The following is a 21,645-nucleotide window of genomic DNA, read 5'->3' on the forward strand; positions in this document are numbered from 1 at the left end:
ATGATATTCAATGATAATAACAATTTTAATTGATTATTTTTTAAAAAATACATTTACAAAAACATTGTTTGAAAGAAAATTCATTTATCTTTCAAATATAAAATGAAAATATTATAATTAAATAATAAAAATATAAATAAAAACCATAAATTTAGCAAATGACAACTGAGTTATATTATGCTAAAATTTTCTTTCTAACAATTTATCAAATGACAAATGAGTTATGAGCAAATAATATCATATAATTTTTAAAAACATAGCTATTCTTAAATATTTTTTGAATAAATAATTATTTTTAAATTTAATCAACTGGAAATAATATCCGTACAATTGTGTGAGTCAAATTCTAATTTTATTGATGCATGTTATATATTAGTGTTGCATGTTTTAGGTAACATTTTAATGATGCACGTTTTTAAAAATCTCCATTATTAAAATTATGCACGTAAGGATAACTCATGAGTTTTTTTGGTTGATTAAATGACATTATGTCCAAATTTATTTAATGATATTTCATTAAGGTAACTGAAAAAGACACAATAAAATAGGAAGTTTAAATTCATTTAAGCATATTTCATTAATGTAACTGAAAACACAAGTAATAAATTAGGCAGTTTTATTCGTTTTAGGATATTTCATAAATGCAACTGAAAAAGACAAGCAAAAAAAAATGGAGTTTAATTAATGAAGTAAGAACATTTTCAAATGAGTACTTCTTTTTTAATAATATAGATTTGAAAACCCGAAAATCATATAACCAATAACATTGGATTTAGTTCAGATTTTCAAATACATTAAAATACAACAACCAATAACCCCCACTAAACCCTAAGGTTTGGATTTGTTAATCCTAGGGGTATAAGTCGTATATTTACTTCTTTAATGAAACATTTTGGTCATTTTGATCTTTATAGTTTATATTTGTGACCAAAAAAATTTTAGTGATATCTTAAGGTATTTTTCTACTTTTATTTTCAGAATATATTATTAAACTATTCGAGAAATTTAAAATCTCGGTCCAAAAAAAAAATGTAAAAAAATGTAAGAGAGATTTTTTAAAAAAAATATGTTACCACTTGTCAATAGTGTTTCTATTTTATAAATAATACTAAATCGTTGTTAAAAAAAATCTATCTATAATATTATTTACAAAGTGATTTTCCGCATTCGAACTCTTACGTTAAAGTTAGAGTGGTTAATATTATTTATGTCTTTAATGAATAATTAAAATTTAAAATCTTATTAAATATCCTTGATGAAATTTTTATATATATATTATATAATCAAAAACGAATTTTATATTAATAATATTTGATTTTTTTTAAATAAGATAATTCTTATATATTGTGTTATTATCTTGAAATAATATTTTTCTATTATAAAATTTAAAACAATTTATAATTAAGATATAAAATAATTTATAATTAAATGTTAATTAAGAAAAAGTAGTTTTATAAAGATATTTTCTAAAATATTTATAATATGTGATTGTTTTAAAAAATTTAACACAATAATAAAATATATATATTTTAAGGGAAAAAATCATGTATAAATAATTTGATGTTTACTTTAAATTTTTGAAAACATAAATAATAACTTATTGTGTTGGTTTTAAATTAATAAAAATACACTAATAAGTATTCATAAGAAGGTTATGTCCGCATATGTGGACAAACCTCTAGCTACTTAATAAAATATATAAAAATAAATACTATATAATGGGTTCTTGTGAACAAAAGTAGTATCTCATAAAAAGGAAACAAATTGATGTAAAATCAATCTAACTATCAACTAAATACAAAGGTAACCACATATATAGATTTCATAAAACTCAATATATCCTTGTACAATCTAGAGGGAGCTTAATTCAAGACAAGGTTGCACAAAATCCATTGATATCTTATTCACATAGCAATGGAAGCCGAACCATACGACCAATACGAAATCGTCCGCGATCCTAAACCTGAAGATGTTGGAACAATCAAAGTGTATGTAACCATCCCACCGCCCGGCAGCTTTAGTGAACCTTCGCCAAGAAGATTCCTCTTCTCGTTACAACACGATCAATCCATCAGCGACTGTGCAAGTGGCTTGAGTGATCTAAAGGACCTGTTGATCGAAGCAGGGTTCACTAACCAATATGCTGACGATATTAAGACTCGATTCGCTAGGCGTTTCTCTAGTTTTTTTTCTTCTGACTTTTTCAAAGCTGATGCTGCTTCCAATGTGTATCTGCTCATTAGGGTTATTCGTCCTCAGATCGACGACGTGATTCAAGCATCCTTCAATGAGGCTAACAATAATATCCGGTTTAGACCAGCAAGTAAGGTTATGGTTGGCTCTTTGTCAAGGAAAGTATACGATACCGAGGATAAGGTGCTTAGCTCTGATTCCACCAGGTGCGCGATTTGTTTGGAGGAGTTTAAAAACGGAGAAAGACTAGTGATCTTACCTTGTGGTCACGGTTTTGATGAAAGGTGTATTGTGGATTGGTTTCAGACTAGTCATGTTTGTCCATTGTGCCGTTTCGAGTTGCCATGTGAAGATGGGTGAAGCAACCAGTGGCGGAGGTAGGATAGCTTTCCACTAGGGTCAGTTTGATAACAAGTACAATTTACAAGGGTCAATAGGTTAGTTTTCTAATATTTCATCAAATTTTAGGAGGAAAGTAAAAATAATTTTTTTTTTTCACATGAGTCATTTGACCACCCTAATTACATGTTGGCTCCACCACTGGAAGCAACAAGGAGACAAGGAAATCGAGAAAGAACCCAAAATTTATGTTAAAAGCTTTATATAATAAGATATTGTAATACCCTACCGAGAAAGGGTCCAAAATTTATGTTAAAAACTTTATATAATAAGATACTAGGGATTTGTCCGGACTACGTCCGGGGTTTTACTCTATTTTTTTATTTTTACTTGAATATATACATATATATTGGAATTGCTTTTTTCTAACACAATTCGAACTGCTTTCACTACAAGAAAACGTGCCCATAACAACGAACATTTACGACGAAAATATTTCGTCGTAAATTTACATGGTCTTTACAACGAAATTACGAGGAATCTAACTTTCGTCGTAAACGCCATGTAAATTTACGACGAACTGATTTCGTCGTAAACTCCATGTAAGTTTACGACGAATGTACGTGGAATGAGAAATACGTCGTAATCATTACATCGACATTACAACGAAGCATGTTACCGTTATATTTAGGTGAAAACGTGTATTCAATGTGCTTTAACTTACCTAATTTCGTCGTAAAGTCGTTGTAAATAATATGTTAAAACCATGTAAAAGCCATGTAAAATATTCCTTGTAAAATCGTTGTTATATTTCAACTACCCAACTCGAAAATTTCTCTATATATATGTCATTTCCCACAACTCTCTTCCTCACAACACACAAACGGAAGAAAGAAAAAAAATCCGAAAAAAAATCAGAAAAAAAAAAATTTCAAAAAAAAATCTAAGAAAAAAATGGCCGGTGGCGGTAGTATTTACGAGTTACGGAGTTGGATGTATTTGCACAAAGATTCCGACGGGAGGGTGACGAACGCATTTCTGAGCGGGCTAGAGACATTCATGCACCAGGCGGGCTGTACACCGATCACACAGGAAAGCGGTAAGATGTTCTGCCCCTGTCGGAAATGCAAGAATTCAAAATTTGCACGTAGTGAAATTGTATGGAAGCATTTAGTGAACAGAAGATTTACACCACAGTACTACATTTGGTATCAACATGGAGCGGGTTATGGGGGAAATGAAGCTAGTAGTAGTAATAATAATTTTGAGGATGGTCATCATAGTGAAGAACCGAATCATTTGCATAATGAATATAATTATCATCAAGATCATGAGCAGATGGTAGATCATGATAGGGTTCAAGATATGATTAGTGATGCATTTTTAGAAACAACTACAACAATAGCTGATGGAACTGGAAATGTAGAAGAACCTAATTTGGATGCAAAAAGGTTTTATGAAATGCTAGATGCTGCAAATCAACCAATCTACACTGGTTGTAGAGAAGGTCTCTCTAAATTGTCTCTAGCAGCTAGGATGATGAATATTAAAACGGATCATAATTTACCTGAGAATTGCATGGATGCATGGGCGGAGTTGTTTAAAGAGTATTTGCCAGAAGACAACGTGTCTGCTGAATCTTATTATGAGATTCAGAAATTGGTTTATAGTCTTGGGTTGCCTTCGGAGATGATTGATGTTTGCATCGACAACTGCATGATCTACTGGAAAGAAGATGACAAGTTAGAAGAGTGTCGATTCTGCAAAAAACCACGATTCAAACCGCAAGGCCGTGGGAGGAATAGGGTACCGTACCAAAGGATGTGGTACCTACCAATTACAGACAGATTGAAAAGATTATATCAATCTGAGAGGACTGCTGCATCGATGAGGTGGCATGCGGAACATGTCCAGAGAGATGGTGAGGTTGCACATCCATCAGACGCAAGAGCGTGGAAACATTTCAACAAGGTACACGCAGATTTTGCTACAAATATTCGGAATGTCTATCTTGGGTTATGCACCGATGGATTTAGTCCATTTGGAATGTCTGGTAGACAATATTCTTTGTGGCCAGTCATTCTTACGCCGTACAATTTACCGCCGGATATGTGCATGGAACAAGAATTTCTATTTTTGACCATATTAATCCCTGGGCCGAAGCATCCAAAACGGTCTCTTGATGTTTTTTTTCAACCGTTGATAGAAGAGCTAAAGCAATTGTGGTCAGAAGGGGTGAGGACGTACGATTGTTCCTTGAAAAACAATTTTACGATGCGAGCAGTTCTGCTGTGGACGATAAGTGATTTCCCTGCTTATGGGATGTTGTCTGGCTGGACAACACATGGAAGATTATCTTGTCCATATTGTCTTGGATCGACGGATGCTTTTCAACTGAAGAATGGTAGGAAGAGTTGTTGGTTTGACTGTCATCGTCGCTTTCTTCCACTTGCCCATCCGTACAGAAGAAATAAGACATTGTTTCGGCACAAAAAAATTGTCAGAGACGGTCCTCCTCCATATCTCACCGGCCAGCAGATCGAAGCAGACATTGATTATTACGGAGCTCAGGAAACAGTTAAAGTTGGAGGAAATTGGCATGTTCCTGGAAATATGCCTGATGGATATGGTGTGTCTCACAATTGGCATAAGAAGAGTATATTTTGGGAGCTACCCTATTGGAAGGATCTTCTCTTACGCCACAATCTGGATGTCATGCATATTGAGAAGAACTTTTTTGAGAACATCATGAATACATTACTTAACGTCCCTGGGAAGACAAAAGATAACAAAAAGTCAAGGATGGACTTACCTGATATTTGCTCAAGAAGTGAGTTACATATCAAGAGCAATGGAAACGTTCCTGTTCCCATCTTCCGGTTGTCATCAGAAGCCAAAACAACCTTGTTTGACTGGGTTGCATCAGAAGTTAAGTTTCCTGATGGTTATGTTTCAAATCTGTCAAGATGTGTTGAACGAGGTCAAAAGTTCTCCGGAATGAAGAGTCATGATTGTCATGTGTTTATGCAACGACTACTTCCATTTGCTTTTGCCGAGCTCCTTCCAGCAAATGTCCATGAAGCACTTGCAGGTAATTATAAAACGTTAATATATATACATATGTTATGAAATGTTATTAATTTGATTACTTTTGCAATATACAGCCATCGGCGCTTTTTTCAGAGATCTCAGCACACGTACGTTCAAGGAAGAAGTCATCGAACAACTTCATCATAACATTCCGATCATATTGTGCAACCTGGAGAAGATATTTCCTCCTTCATTTTTTGACGTCATGGAGCATCTAGTTGTCCACCTACCGTATGAAGCATTGCTTCGTGGACCTGTTCACAACGGATGGATGTATCCGTATGAGCGACAGATGAAACATTTGAAGGGGAAAGCAAGAAATCTTGCAAAGGTGGAAGGTTCAATAGTTGCGGGAAGTTTGACAGCCGAAACATCTAACTTCACATCATACTACTTTGCTCCAACTGTTCGTACGAGGAAAAGAGTTCCTAGAAGATATGATGATGGTGGAGTACCGACATCATATCCAATTGATGGTGTTCCTGACATTTTCTGCGAAATTGCACGGTTTGGTGGTAAAACGAAAGAAGTATGGTGGTCATGTGAAGAGGATAAACATAGTGCCCACACTTATATTCTGCTCAACTGCGAGGATGCAGTGACCCGTTACTTTGAAAGGTAAATATTTTTGTGAATGTTAATTATATGAATTGCAGTTAATTATGTATGACTTGATTATTTGTTTAATTTGCAGCATGTTTGTATCTCAAGTTGAAGAAGCAATACCAGGAATATCTGCAACTGATGTGGACACACGTAAAGATAAGCACTTTGTCAAGTGGTTAAAATCACAGGTACGTAATATATCTCATACATTGATTAATTAAGTAAGTGTTTTGATACTTCAATATTAATTAAGAATAACTGCTTTTTGCAGGTTGATTATGACGATCCTTATTATCCCGTATGGTTTCACGAATTGGTTCAAGGTCCAGTTGCAAAGGTCACCACATCACCTATGTATTTCACACGAGGATTTACCTTTCACACATACGAGTATGGGAGACATCGGGCAACGAGTAACTACGGAATATGTGTGAAAGGTGAAACGGACTTTTACGGGATCTTGCAGGAGATTATTGAAGTGGAATTTCCGGGGTTATTGAAGCTAAAATGCGTCCTCTTCAAATGTGAATGGTTCGATCCTGTTGTGAACCGAGGGATTCGGTATAACAAATTTGGTGTTGTGGATGTCAATTTTGGGAGAAGATACAACAAATTTGAGCCTTTCATTTTAGCTTCACAAGCCGAGCAAGTAAGCTTCCTTCCTTATCCTCGGCTTCGAACTTCCGGGATAAACTGGTTAGCTGCTATCAAAATTACACCTCGTGGACGCATTGTCGCTGGAGAAGAACCGCCCTTGCAAGAAGAAGACGCTATCAATGAAGTTGAGGTACCAGAACAACCAACTGATGAAATCCTTTTGATCGACCCGCAAAACTTTCAATATGAAGATATTCCCGAAGATGCGACAGATGAAGCACGTGAAGACGAGTTCGAGAGAAGCGACGATGATGATTGTAATGATAGTGATGAGAACGAAAACGATTTAGAGTGATGTAATATTGATGAGAACGAAAACGATTTAGAGTGATGTAATATATGTCTCTGATGTTGTATTTCTCTATTGTAACGTATGTTTAAATAAATATTGTTTTTTTACCATCCTAATGTATGTGTAACAAATGTTGTTTTATATAATATGTATTTGTGTTAATTTTAAAAAACTTATTTGGAGTTTTAGGGTTTTAGAGTTTAAGTTGGAGAAAGAGCACAAAGTAGTAGAGAAGAAGAGATATGATGTTAGATGATATGTGACTTTGGGGTTTAGGGATTTCATTCTCGGTGTTTAGGGTTAAGCGTCGTAAAATCGTCGTAAATGTTTATCTATTCCACGTAATTTCGTCGTAAATGGAAAAACGCGGGTCTGGTAAATTCGTCGTAAATGAAAAAAACACGGGCCTGGTAACTTCGTCTTAAACGTGGGCCTTGTAAATTCGTCGTAAACTGATGTTTCGACGTAATTTCGTCGTAAATCGAAAAACGCGGGCCTGGTAACTTCGTCGTAAATGAAAAAACGCGGGCATGGTAACTTCGTCGTAATGTAACGTCGCGTTTACGACGAAACATTTTCTATATATTGGGACGCCGAGACGAGGCTGCCTCGTCCATTACTCCCAAACTCCTCTCCTCTCCCTAGGGTACATTCTCTTCCCTCCTTTTTTTTTTTTTTAAGTTAGTTTAGGTTATTAATTAGTTAGGTAATTAGTTTAGGTGATTATTTAGATAATTAGTTTAGGTGATTAGTTAGATGACGGAATCCTATAGTTTAGGTGATTAGTTAGGTAACGGAATAATTTTTTAATTATGTCATCATAATTGATTAAATTTATTTAAATTTTTTTTAGATGGCTCCTAGAAGGAAACCAGCAGCACCTACTTATGCCCAGTTGTTTGGCGATGGTTCCGGTACATCTTCTTCCGGTCCATCGTCTTCCGATGCAGTTCCAGACTCTCAGACTTCTCAGAGATTTTTTCGAGTCCTCCTCTTCCACCGCAGATGCCTCCACCTCCTCCTCCAGCGGCTGCACCTGAGCTTGTCCCAGAAGGTGCAGTTCATCCGGATTTGCGTGTGCCTTCATATGCTCCCTTCGCGAGATATACGGTGGAGGATTTGCTTGTCCAGCCTGGACGGGTGGGTTTGGATGTTCTAGACCCCGATAGACCCCGAGGAACTTATTGGTAAGTTATTAATTTTTATTACTTTAAAATTTAATTAATTTTTATTTTGTAACGGTTAAATTGTTTTTTTTCAGGTTTGGGGCTAACAACCGTGTTAGCCGGAGCGTTTCGGCGACGATTAAGGGTTACTACGACGGGGCATACCCGAACTGGAGCAAGACACCAAATCACGTTAAGATCACGTGGTTTAAATGTTTTGCGGTAAGATTTTTAAATTTAATTAAACTTTCACTTTTAAATATATATATATATATATATTTTTTTTTAATATTTATTATTAATTGTAATTTTTTCAAAAAAATTATGTTTCAGCAAAAGTGGCAATGGTCTTTGGGAATCACCGAGAGGGTGAAGACGGAATTCGTTGCAAAGGCAAAGATACGCCTCTGCAACACAGTCTCTGATTGGAAGGACAAGTGGGAGATCTACGGGTATGAGGGAAAGCTCACTGAGCTCACGACGGATGTGTGGGATGGCCTCATCGCCTATTGGGAGCACCCCTCTTCGATCAGAAAGGCCAATTCGTGCTCGGCTTCTCGAAGGACGAAGGATAAAGATGGTCATTTGCCCATGCTTCACAGAACCGGACAAAAACCTCATGCAGGAGTCCGTCTAGAAGCTGTAAGTTTTGTTTTAAATATATATTTTAAAATATTCAATTAATATAATTTATAATATTTAATTTAATTTTTTTTTGTAGTTCGAGAAGACGGGAGTCTTACCTTCTCTGTCTGACCTATTCAAGATGACTCACGCCACATCCGACGGAGTTTTTGTGGATCCTGCATCTGAGAAACTCTTCCGAACAGTGGCTGGTCGGATTGAAGAACGGGAGACGCAACTAACCCAGGAGTCTCCCGATGGATTACCAGTCACATTGTCCACCCAAGAGGTCGACAGAATCTTCGAAGAGGTAACTTAAAATTTTAGTTTACATTATTTTAAATATTTTAACATAATTAACTATATTAATATATGTTTTGATTTTATAGGTGGCTCCTAAAAAAAGGGGGACGGATAGTCGGTATAGGCTCTGTTAACGAAGTTGCAAGGGCAACTTTGTCATACACTTCGAGACGGGATGAAGAGACTGCTCAGATGAAGGCTCAAATGGATAGCCAGAAGGCTCAAATGGATAGCCAGCAGGTTCGTTTAGACTCTCTTGAGGATTTGCTAGACGTGATGGCCGTGGGAAACCCGGTTATGCAGAGAATGTTGAGTGAGAGACGAGCCGCTCTTGGAATGCCACCACGAGATCCCCAAGATTCCGATCCAACCCGTCAACAGCCGAGCAACCCCACCAACTACTTCGACAATATGTAGTTTTTTTTTTTCTGTTTGTATTATGAATTTAAATATTATTGTATGACTTTTTAAAATATGTTTTCCAATTTCATATTTTGTTTTAAAATTTAAATTATTTTAAATTCTAAATATTAAATATAAATTAAAATCTATTAAAATCTATTAATAATAATATAATAAGAAACGATGTAAACTCCTCGTAAACATTACATGGAGTTTACATCGAATGTTTACGAGTGATTAACATCGAAATATTTACGAGGATTTTACATCGAAATGTTTACGAGTGATTTACAACGAAAGTATTTACGTGTGCTTTACATCGAAATAATTACGTGGGCTTTACGACGAAGTCTTACGTGGCGTTTACGACGAATCCTTTCCCTGCGTTTTACGAGGAATATATTTCGTCGTAAACGTAACGAGTCGTTTACGACGAAACCTCCGTTACGACGGACGTTTAACAACGAAACGTCTTTCGACGTTAATTCGTCGTAACACCCCGTTTACGACGAATTTACAACGAATACTGCCCTAGTAAAAAATATGTTTTCTTGTAGTGTTTTAAAATAAGTTTGTATACAAATTTATAACTATTTATTAAGTGTTATCTAACCCATACAATTGAAATGTTAGAATTGTAGTTTGTTTTGTATTTTATTATATAAAATTTGTGAGACGATTGTATGAGTTAGAAATTAATTATACATTATTTTTTATTTAAATATTTTTATTTTTCATTATGTACATTTCTATGTAAAATAGTTGTTATATTTACTATGATTTAAATCTTGTTATGAGTGTAGAACCATTAAGTATATATTTTACTTATCCTCTGTTTCAAAAGAGAGTATAAAACTTGTAAAAACCAATTTTCTACTTGGTTTATTTCAAAAATTAAATATATTGGTCTAGTTAAATTTTTATGGTATGCAATCTTGGTTTGATATAAATATTCATCTTTTTTTATCAGTTTGACCACTAAAAACAATTTCTAGCTAGATTATTTAGTGGAAGTTTTGTTAGTTTTGTTAAATTGATTTTAGTTAAACTTATAATTAAAAAGTTATAAATTCAACACTCGTGATGAATCTTTTGACTCTTTCTCTTCTCACTTTTGGCTTCCCTTCATCTGCCAGACTCCAGCTTCTCTTTTTCTCACATTAAACCTGTTTATCAGTACCCGATCGATTATTTGCATTTAAAAGAAATATATATATATATATACTAGGTTAAGATCCGCGCCTTGCGCGGGATCAACATTATATATATAAATTATTTTATGTATTAAATATTTTTACATATTATGAAATAATAAATATATATTAAATAATTAAAGTTCAGTAGCTATTAAATATATAATTAAATTGGTGCGAACATACAAATCAATTTTATTAATCCAAAAAAATTTTTTTTTTATTTGATAGGATATGTAATTAAATTTACATGATACTAACATAGATAATATATTTTAGTATATTTTTAATATTAATATCTATTAAATGATGATTTCTACTCATATAGTTTTTTTATCATTTATATCTTTTATAGAAAAAAATTTAAATTACTGATAACAAAATTTTTATTGTGGTATTAATAGTTTTAGTAATTTATAATTTAAAAGAAAAATATAAGTTGTCAATGATCATTCAAAACTTTTATCAAAAAAAATATTCAAAGTAACTTTTGAAACTAAAATATTGTATTTTATATGGTTTACAGTTTAATTTAAAAAGATATATATATTAATCTTAATAATTAATTAAATTAGACTTTTAACTTATATAATTTTTGTAATCATTTGTATTTTGTCATAACAAAATTTTTAAACCATGGATCATAAAATTTGAATGTGAGACTTTTAACAGTTTTAGTAATTTGTAGCCGTTTGTAAAAATTCAAAATAAAACATATACATAAAAATCTAAATTTTTATTATATGGTTATGTATATGGTTACTGTGGTTGCTTAATTTATTTAATAGTTTAAAATTAAGCAAAGTGTGAATATTAAACATTATTATAAAAACTCACCCCGCGCATGGGCGCGGGATATTCCATGACCAAGAAATGTATGTATATATCATATTAGATACAATAGTTAGGGAATGCTTCAATAAACAAAAACAGAAAAATACATGGTAAGAGGAGAAGATCATATTCATACCAATGGTCTTTTCGAGGATAAGCTTGTCTTTATGTGATACATATGTCTTGGTGAAGATAGTGTTTTGAAGTAAGAGTTCTGAACGAAGAGAAGCTCAAGTGTGAATATTTTTGGTTCTTCAACTCTATTCCATTTGATATCTTTGAGATACTTGAGAGCTCCTTCTTCTCGCTTATTTATATAAAATCATAGGAAAAAACATCAAAAAATAGAATAATATATTAAAAAAAACACATATCCTAATAACGAACCTCCTAACTGGCAAATTCATTGTTCTTCGTTGCAATAGGCTACAAAAAAAAGCTCAAGAGTGAACTATTTAGATTCTTCAACCCTATTCCTCATGGAATCTTTGAGATACTTGAGAGCTCTTTCATCTCGCTTATTTATCTATAGTAATGGAAGAAAACATCAAGTGAGAATCACATTTTCATATCCCAATAAAAAACCTCCTCGCTGGCAATTTTTTTTTCCTGAGACGTTAAAAACTTAGTTACAAACATGTGTATACATATATATAGAAGATCCAAACAAAATCTGTCTTTATCACAAAATATACTAACACTAAAAAGCCTAGATAACAGTGCCAAGATATACATTTTACAGTCTTTCATTTGGTGATTCTCTAAGAAGAAGCTTGAGTAAGAAACAAATATGGATCCCATAACTTCATCATCATCATCGTTGCCATAATGAATGTTTTTATCAGCTTAAGTTTTGCTTCTGATCTCTCTTCTTATCCCGCTATTTAAAATATCAATATGTGTTTGATATAACAAAGTTAACATCCATGTGAAGCTAGCTAAAGATTAGCCATCGCTTACAAATAATTTAGCCTCTTTTATCTTATTCATCATACATATCAACGATCTATACTGGTTCATCTTGTTGATGTAAACATGACTACTTTCCAGTGGAAATCACTTGTAAAAGTAACAAAGCAACATGAAAATATTCAAGAACTAAAACGTAACTAAAACAAAAAAGAAATGATAATCTTTGTTACCTTGGCAAATACGTTTGAGAAGTTTACAGTCTCTTGCAAGTCATTCTCTGCTACCAGTTCCCAAGAAAATCTCCTCTTGTATAAGCTTGCCACTGTGACTGCTATCCGAGCCTCAACTGCTACCATATTAACTTTTCTGCATCTTTCAGAAGTAGTGAGTCATTTATCCAGTGGAATCACTGATGCAATTTTCCAAACTTCCTTTATTAGCCCTCACTTTCAATGTTGTCGCTCCTCTGAAACCTATGCACCAAATACCTTTTTTGTCAACTATGCACCAAATACCTAAACATAACTTTATTTTCTTCATAGAGTACCAATCTTAAGATAATCTCTGAATAGTAGCAATGTTGTTACATTTTCAATATAAGAACTTTAGCTTTGCCCAAAAAAAAAGAACTTGAGCAATGACGATTATGTTGTCAAGAAATATTAAGCATGTCTCACATAAGATCAAATGATTGTTTTTCTTTATCAAAACTTAAAATACCAAAAGCACATATATTTGAAGTTACTAAACATGTGGCTACATCCTTCCCAAAGCTCGAAGACGTGGCAGCGGCTACTGCAATAGTAGTAACAGCTGTAGCCACACCAGGTAACAGTTTGGATTCAATAACCTTATGAAAACAAAATAGGAGACGAACTATAAAGAGCAAAAACAAATCAAAACCAATCGTTTAAGAATATACCGTGAAAGAGACATATAGATGAGGGATTTAGGGTTTTTGTCTTTTTGAGAAAGGTTTGATGAGGAATGAGAGAAAAACAAAGGGATGATTTAGATCCCGCGGAAGAAGGTCTTATATAGCTGACTTTTGATTTTGATTCAGATCTATCGCAAAAATATCAATTTGAGATAATCTCTGGAAGTCTCTTCATATGATCTTATAACTTGATCCGTTGGAACATAAATGACGTTATTAAAGATGAAAAACAAAAAAAAAAAGAAATAATGACATAAGCTGCCACGTGTTTATTTTCCCCCTATGGAGAGAAAAAACTAACAAAAATAAAAGAAATAATGACATAAGCTGCCACGTGATTATTTTCCCCGTATGGAGAGAAAAAAATTAACTTTATTGTATTAGATTGTAATACCCAGAAAACTTGTTTCATTCAGGATTTAAGTTCAGGTTTTTTAAAGTTTTCGATCTTTGTCCATCTAGACGTAAGTGTTTATAAAATAGAAGTCTTTTGATTAAAACAAAACTCAGAGAGTTAAGCACCATGCTTGAGGAGAACATCACATGTCCATGCATCTCGTTACTTTCCTTGTATATATATATACTAGTATTATCTCCCGTGCTATGCACGGATATTATTATTTTTTTAAATAATATATTTTTAAGATATTGTTTACTATGGAAATAATGTTATTTTGAGGGTTTTATATTTAATCTTTCTTCCAGGACCAGGAAACAAATCATTACATATGAAAAATAAGATTGAGGGATAGCATATCTCTTGAATAAGTACAGTTTAAATACTAATCTTAATTTTGTAGATACCTGACCTTAGCATATATTGTAGTATTTCTTTTCCTCTATGTTTTCTTTTATTTTTCGTTGTAATACTTACTTGGAGTTGTTTTGCTTCAATCTATAAATAAAAATAGAAACTAATTAGAAGTATAAATTAATATTTGGATCTGAAGTTAAACAAAAATAATATCAAAACATTTCTATAAGTTATAAACACTCTAAAAGTTGATAAAAATAAAATAAACACACAAAAAAGTAAGGAAATCTTGATCTTTTTGTTTTCTCTAGCCCCTGAATTTCTTACTTGATTGTTCAACTTATACTCCATTTGTGCCTTATATCTCCATGTTTTCCCTTTTTTCTTTTCTTCTTGTGGTGGTTTGCATTCTAGAGGTTTTGTATGTGTGTTTTAAGTTCCCAGTAAATTAGCCCTTTTAACTTTCATTATTTTTTTATTTAATATGAATTAACTTTCATTATTTTTTTCTTTAATGAATTAACTTTCATTATTCAATTTTAACTGCTGGAAATGTACAGATTTAGATTTATGACAATATTGATTAAAAAGGTCGGAGAATTTAAAACTTTTCTCTGATGGGATTTTTTTTGGGCTATTTCTATTAACTTAATTAATAAAATTATAAATATGTTGTCTAATAAACTTGCCAGAAATACTTTTGCCGTTTGTGCTAAATTTTGATAATTACAAAAATTAATTTTATTTTGTAACTGCATATATATATTGAAAGTTTGTAACTGCATGTTGATTGGGTTCATCTTATATGCGTCCAAACGGCCTATTTTAAAAAATAAATATAAAAATATTAGCTTACATGTTTGGTCGTGCCGATCCCAGGGACTCTTCCAAGAAATGGAAAGCACACCACTGTGAGAAGCGAAGCACTCTTAACAGAGAAAAAAAATGCCACACAAAAAGGAAGACTTTGCTGTCACTAAAAATTACTCAAAAAAACTTACTTAGCCAGAAGAGAGCGAAGGAAGACTTTGCTATCGGCGGTATTGTAGACTTTGCTATGGCGGTAAAGCTTTCTAAGCTGCTCACTTCTCTCAAGACCCAACTGGTTAGCTTTGACTTCCGATGCTTGAACCATCTTCCTCGTCTTATATATCTCCATTGTAGCATCCATCTCCCCATTCCAACAGTCGTATTTTTAGCCCGCAACGTACAAATAAACTGACCATGGGCACATTAAAATAAATAAACTGATCAGGGCACATTACTTATAGCTTCCTCCAATCGTGTTCTCTTTTTTTATCTAAAAAATTAGGCAGTTTTTAGGATCGTGAAATCATGGCCACACTGTAAGGAATATTATGAATTTTTATTTTATATTGAAAAGTAGAAAACACGAAACAGTTTATTGCATTTGAATGTTTTTGCAATTTTATTTTTTATTTAATTTGTATAGCATATTCCATGTGTCAAAATATAATTGATAAAATGATTTGGGCTTTAGTATATAAGGGATATATGTCCCGTCCTAATATCCTAGCCAAATAAACAAACCGCAAAGCGCAAACGCGAATAAAAACTCAAAATACTCCACTGTGAGAATACATATTATGTACAACTCTGCGTATTTTACAGTATAAAAATCCAAATCATATGGAAAACATGTATTCAAAAAGACAAAGTCTACAATAAACTTGTTAAAGGTCTCACACACGTAAACATCCTTTATTAATACAACCAAATATTGCTTTAGTTTGATGAAAACAGAGAGAGAGACTAGAAGCTCTCATTTTTTTTGTCTAATACGAATTTATCTCTCCCGAAATATTCCTCCATCTAGCAAATGCTCAATCCCTGAAACCACAGAATGTGTTTCATTGCGATATATACTATTTTTAAAAAAATTCCCAAAATCCAAAAAAAAGAACGATGCAAGTCGCCAAATGCATTATTAAAATCATACGGGAAAAGCTCAAATTATATTTTAAGATTTTACCAAAGTCAGTACTCGGAAAGAGGATATGATCATAAGACTCAAACCCTCCAGAATCTCCATAACTCCTCTCCTCTGTTGCCGCCACCGCATCAACGGTCTGAACAGTCGTCGTTGTCATAGCCTGAGGCTGCTTTCGTTTGGACCGAGCTCGTCGGTTTTGAAACCAGTTGTATACAATTTTGTCCATGACCTGTCCGTGTTGAGACAGCTCCAACGTGATCTCTTCAATCCTCTGTGGTTTTGGTGTTCCGCTTCCTTCCTCGTAAATGCTTTCGAGAATTTGAAGTTGCATCGATGTCGGAGTCCAACGATGCCGATGAGATATTTTATAAGTGCTTGGCGAAGCCCCCATCGAGTCAAAGTATCCACCTCCGGTTGGATCCACTCCTAGTGTATTTCCTCAAATCATTGTCATAAAATACATTAATGTGAGCTATAAGTTTCTTCGGGGTACAAATATGTATTATCCTAACCGTACGGTTAGCCACTAGACCGCTCTTGCGGCGATTATACCCAAATCAAATAGAAAATATTGGTTAAAACGTATAAAAAATGTTAATCCTCTTTTTGAAATATAGATACTAATATGTGGATATATAATAAACAATATTGATGATCTATATGTTTTACGTTAGGAAGGTAAATATAATTTAAAGAAACTAACGTCTATTAATGCCTAAACTAAAGGACACACGTTCAACCTTGAGTTAAGGTTGCAGTGGACATTGAGAAAAGCGTTTTGATTTCGTATGACGTAAACGTATTACAAATGCAGACGCAGTTTTCGCCTTCTTAACCGAAAGTTATTAACATCTCGGTAAGTTTGGTCACGATGTTTTCACGTAGTACCTGATGAGAGGGGAAGTTTAGAAGAGAGAGACTCGTGGAGGGAAACGAGCTGCCTACAAATGGCGGCGTAAATGGCGATCTGCTTACTGAGAATCTCCATTTGCTCCTCCGTTATAACTCTACCATCATAAGCACCGTTTTGGCTCCCTCCATCCATCTCTCTTTTGCCACTTCGCTTTCTCCAATTCCTTTGTTATACGAAGAAAACAATATGAGAAAATAATTTATATATCCTTTTCTCTTTATCAAATCAATCTTTAATTTATTTATCATCGTTAAAAGTAAACACATTTTAGGAAAGAGCTCTAGAGTCTAGACTAAAGATCAATTTATCCCATTTGATTGATCTCGGTTAAGAGTTTAGTAGAGGTTATTCCGAGATACAGTTGGATTATAATTGATCATAATATTAAATTCAAATTACATGATCGTGTAAACATCGATCCGATTCTAGATTATAATATTAGATGCTAAAAGGGGTGAAAACGAAGGTCATAATAACTAAAGGATCGGCTTGAGTCAGCAGTGTTGACAGTTTAGTGTTAGAATTTCAATACTTTCATCGAGTTTACGGGTAATACGGCTTAAATCTTAGTGGTTAAATAACCAGGTAATATGACACCACACGCCACGGCCCTCACTTATAAGACACCACAGACGCTCATCATGGCGTTGACCTTTGAGAGAAGGCATTCAGACCAGTTTATAAGCCGTTGTAATTAATTCAATCAAGAGCGTGATGATACGATTACGAAAGGATATTATTTACTGTTGTGGCATATGAAGTCTGGATTGTATTGTTAATTCATTAGACTAACACTAGAAATCAAACTCTAATAAGCAATAATATCAACATTTGACGGAGGTTCAAAAGAGCGTTAAGAATCTACGATCATAACAAACATAGAGCAGCCATAAAATATAGAGCTGCAAATATCAAGATCACCATCTAAAACATTTTTTTCCATTACCCGTAGAATCAGAGTCAGTGGTAGCTTACTAAATAGAAACAGCAGTAAATATAAAAGCAGAAACCCCCCCCCCCCCCCCCCCCCCCCCCATTTTAATTTTAACCAGCCTCGTTAACGTTGCAAGGGAAAAGAAGATTAAAAAAAAAAAAAGGCATCAGAGAGATCCTTGCAGCGGTCCTTATATAATGCTGCCAACTTCAACTTCTTAGTCAATCGTCTTCCTCCTACACACAAAACAGAGTTAGTAGTATGATAGGTGATGCAAATAAACTAAAGAAGCAACCAAATCAAGAAAGTGATACAGATAAACTAAATAAGCACCTAGCCAGAGTCATATACAAGCAAGTTAAAAGAATCAAGGAACGAACCTCATCACTCCTATCATCCGCATCCTCCTCTTCACTAACCTCAGACACTGACTTGTCGTCAGATTCCTCGTCCCCCTTTGGACCTTCCTCCTGAAAACACCAACACATCAGTGTCGTGTTTTTCAATACTCTTGAATAACAAAGAACATGCTCTCCTGACTAAAAGACTAGTTTATGTTGTATACTAAAAACAAAAAACTTTACCAGCTTTTTGTTGTAGGCCTTCATGGTCTTCTCATACTCAACCTTGCGCTTATCAGCCTTAGCTACGTAGGGAGCTTTCTCCTACAAGCATTGTACAACTCAAAGGTCAAGAAATACTCAAGCATAGACAACTACAAGCAGCTATAGAATAGAAAACGCACAGAGTCAGACAGTGATTTCCACTTCTCTCCACCAGCTTTTCCAACCTGTAAAAACCATTCAAGTTCATAATCAGTACATAGCTATCCTATGGTACAACACAACACATCAAATCCAAAGCAACGCAAAGAAGATAACACTCACAGCAGCGACAGATTTGTTGCTAGGGTGTTCCTTCTTGTAAGTCTGACGGAAGTCCTCCCTTTACAGATAACAAAGCCCGAAACAGTATTAACACACATATCGTAAATCAAATCGATCAATATGATTCTGACTCGATGATTAGCAAACTAAGGCTGCCAATAACCTCACATTCCATAGAACCAAAAGGCTAACTGCTATACACATGTGAGAGGATGATTTATTTACATGAAGACGAAGAAAGCACTGGCCGGCCTCTTAGGTTTGTTAGGATCTTTAGCAGCAGCTTTGCTCGCCTTCGTAGGCTTCTTGTTCACAGAGAGCCTAACAACGACGAAGATTATCAATTAATTAAACGATTCAAGGATATACGAATACGATCTCAAAAACAAGGAAGAATCGATGTATCTAGCTGAGGCTTACTTGGAGTTTCTGGAGTCAGACTTCGAATTACCTCCTTTCATGGCCGATTCTGCAGGTGAAAAATCACTAGATCAGCGAACAAAGAGGAAACGCAATCGAAACCTAGCGATTAAATACCAAACAGAGATCGATATGCACAAAATCGAGAGGGAATCGAGATATAACATGAGGAAATTACCTTGACGAGGATCTGCTAGGGTTTGAAATTAGGGGGAGAGAGGAGAGGAGAGGAGAGGAGAGGAGAGGAGTAAAAGGGAATAACTACGTGTTTGTGATTCGAGCGAGAGAGGCTAATAATAAGGAAGGGAGAGAGAAGGGTTAGTGGGGTGTATTGTAAATATCTTGTGCCCCAAAAAAATTATATATATATATGTTGAAATTCAATTTCGCACGAAATCAAATCCATTAAAAATAAATATCCGAGGGGTTTAGGCGGGATTTCTAATATATACTCTGCCATGTCATTGATCCCATTGGTTTCTCCTCATTGGGTCATCTTCTCACGCTTTAAAGAAACCCAAATTGTAGTTATTCTAGCTTTTATAGGGAATAAAATGGATTTTTGGTCACTCAGAAAGCGAGGCCTAATGGCAGAATAAAATTCGAATATTCACATTCACATGATTATGTATTAATTACACTTTTATGAACGCCTTGATTAAAGGCCAGAAACCCCATATTAAACATGATGGTATTGACAACTGATAGAGATCAAACATCAGTATAATCCATGATTATAGATCTCACCCTAATAACCATTTACAGAGTTGCATACACAATGATGTAAAATAACTCTAAATTGTTAAAAAGATAATATAGAAGATGATTATCCATTTACTTACCGCCTTTGACCAACCAACGTATCATCCCTTATATATTATTTGAGAAGCATTACAACTTCTTTTTGTAGCCACATGTCATCACTAGGATGATTGTTAGAATCATTAGAGAAATATATTGGTCCATCTAATTATATAATAAGTTTTTTATTAAACTAACAATAAATTCATCATTAATGTACTTTATTATTTCCTTAAATAAAATTTACGGAATTGCCTAATGTGGCTAAAATATATATGACAATTAATGATTTTGAATAATAAAGATTTGATAAAAAAATAGTGTATCTTCTATCATATTTGTTTAATTTTAAACTATTAAATAAATTAAACAACCACAATAACCATATAATAAAAATTTAGATTTTTATGTATATGTTATATTCTGAATTTTTACAAACGGCTATAAATTACTAAAACTGTTAAGAGTCTCACATTCAAATTTTATGATCCATGGTTTAAAAATTTTGGTATGACAAAATACAAATGATTACAAAAATTATATAAGTAAAAAGTCTAATTTAATTAATTATTAAGATTAATATATATATCGTTTTAAATTAAACTATAAACCATATAAAATACAATATTTTAGTTTCAAAATTTATTTTGAACAATTTTTTTGATAAAAGTTTTGAACGATCATTGACAACTTTTTTTTTTAAATTATAAATTACTAAAACTATTAATCCCACAATGAAAATTTTGTTATCAGTAATTTGGATTTTTTCTATAAAAGATATAAATGATCGAAAAAACTATATGAGTAGAAATCATCATTTAATAGATATTAATATTAAAAATATACTAAAATATATTATCTATGTTAGTATCATTTAAATTTAATTACATATCCTATCAAATATAAAAAAAAATATTTTTTGGACTAATAAAATTAATTTATATGTTCTCACTAATTTAATTATATATTTAATAGTTACTGAACTTTAATTATTTAATATATAGTAATTATTTCATAATATGTAAAAATATTTAATACATAAAATAATTTATATATATAATGTTGATTCCGCGCAAGGCGCGGATCTTAACCTAGTTATTTTATGTATTTCTTGAGAGTATAAATATGGTACTTCTCCTTCATTTGTACCATGAGCAAGACAATATAAGATCATAAAATATAAAGGCTTCATCACTCGTCTCTCTCTCATACACGATACATATATATATATATATATATATATTCATAAAATATAACTTCGCTTCTTTCGGCACGTTATTAGCACGAACACTCTCCGATCATCGAAAACCAAACGAGATAAGTTTTAATTTCTATTTTTCAACATACTTAATTTATTTAAATTTTATTATTGTTCCGGAGTGAGAGACTAGATATTCTCCGTTTATTTTTCGGGATGATAGACGTTGCCTTCTC

At 33.3% G+C, this 21,645-nt stretch overlaps 3 protein-coding genes across 3 annotated transcripts; 1 reads left to right on the plus strand and 2 right to left on the minus strand.

The window, feature by feature from the left end:
- Positions 1-1,914: 1,914 nt before the first annotated feature.
- LOC106409990 (E3 ubiquitin-protein ligase RNF130-like) lies at positions 1,915-2,553 on the plus strand. The gene has a single exon (XM_013850514.2). The coding sequence runs from the start codon at positions 1,915-1,917 to the stop codon at positions 2,551-2,553; it is 639 nt and encodes a 212-aa protein (XP_013705968.1).
- Positions 2,554-16,109: 13,556 nt separating this feature from the next.
- LOC106409574 (WUSCHEL-related homeobox 14-like) lies at positions 16,110-17,322 on the minus strand. The gene is made up of 3 exons (XM_013850184.3): positions 17,145-17,322; positions 16,296-16,682; positions 16,110-16,153 (listed from the first exon to the last, which is right to left on the minus strand). The coding sequence occupies exons 1-3, from the start codon at positions 17,299-17,301 to the stop codon at positions 16,110-16,112; spliced, it is 588 nt and encodes a 195-aa protein (XP_013705638.1). The 5' UTR covers positions 17,302-17,322.
- Positions 17,323-17,981: 659 nt separating this feature from the next.
- On the minus strand, positions 17,982-19,811 carry LOC106407231 (high mobility group B protein 3). The gene is made up of 8 exons (XM_013848063.3): positions 19,589-19,811; positions 19,411-19,459; positions 19,216-19,311; positions 18,991-19,048; positions 18,849-18,893; positions 18,688-18,768; positions 18,484-18,573; positions 17,982-18,339 (listed from the first exon to the last, which is right to left on the minus strand). Exons 2-8 carry the CDS (start codon positions 19,449-19,451, stop codon positions 18,325-18,327), a joined length of 426 nt encoding a protein of 141 aa, XP_013703517.1. The 5' UTR covers positions 19,452-19,459; positions 19,589-19,811; the 3' UTR covers positions 17,982-18,324.
- Between the last annotated feature and the right edge of the window lie 1,834 nt (positions 19,812-21,645).

Source organism: Brassica napus, chromosome C7 (assembly GCF_020379485.1).
Source record: "Brassica napus cultivar Da-Ae chromosome C7, Da-Ae, whole genome shotgun sequence".
In the NCBI taxonomy this organism is placed as follows: domain Eukaryota; kingdom Viridiplantae; phylum Streptophyta; class Magnoliopsida; order Brassicales; family Brassicaceae; genus Brassica; species Brassica napus.

What these genes read in the sequence shown, in the direction of transcription:
- LOC106407231 (XM_013848063.3), bottom strand. Translation starts at nt 19,451, where the DNA reads ATGAAAGGAGGTAATTCGAAGTCTGACTCCAGAAACTCCAA. An exon ending in GCAACAAATCTGTCGCTGCT is followed by an intron (nt 18,894 to 18,990) that starts GTGAGTGTTATC and finishes TGGTTTTTACAG; the next exon opens with GTTGGAAAAGCTGGTGGAGA. An exon ending in AGGCCTACAACAAAAAGCTG is followed by an intron (nt 18,574 to 18,687) that starts GTAAAGTTTTTT and finishes TGGTGTTTTCAG; the next exon opens with GAGGAAGGTCCAAAGGGGGA.
- LOC106409990 (XM_013850514.2), top strand. Translation starts at nt 1,915, where the DNA reads ATGGAAGCCGAACCATACGACCAATACGAAATCGTCCGCGATCCTAAA.
- LOC106409574 (XM_013850184.3), bottom strand. Translation starts at nt 17,301, where the DNA reads ATGGATGGAGGGAGCCAAAACGGTGCTTATGATGGTAGAGTTATAACG. An exon ending in TAAACTTCCCCTCTCATCAG is followed by an intron (nt 16,683 to 17,144) that starts GTACTACGTGAA and finishes GAAATACACTAG; the next exon opens with GAGTGGATCCAACCGGAGGT. An exon ending in CTTTCCGAGTACTGACTTTG is followed by an intron (nt 16,154 to 16,295) that starts GTAAAATCTTAA and finishes CTGTGGTTTCAG; the next exon opens with GGATTGAGCATTTGCTAGAT.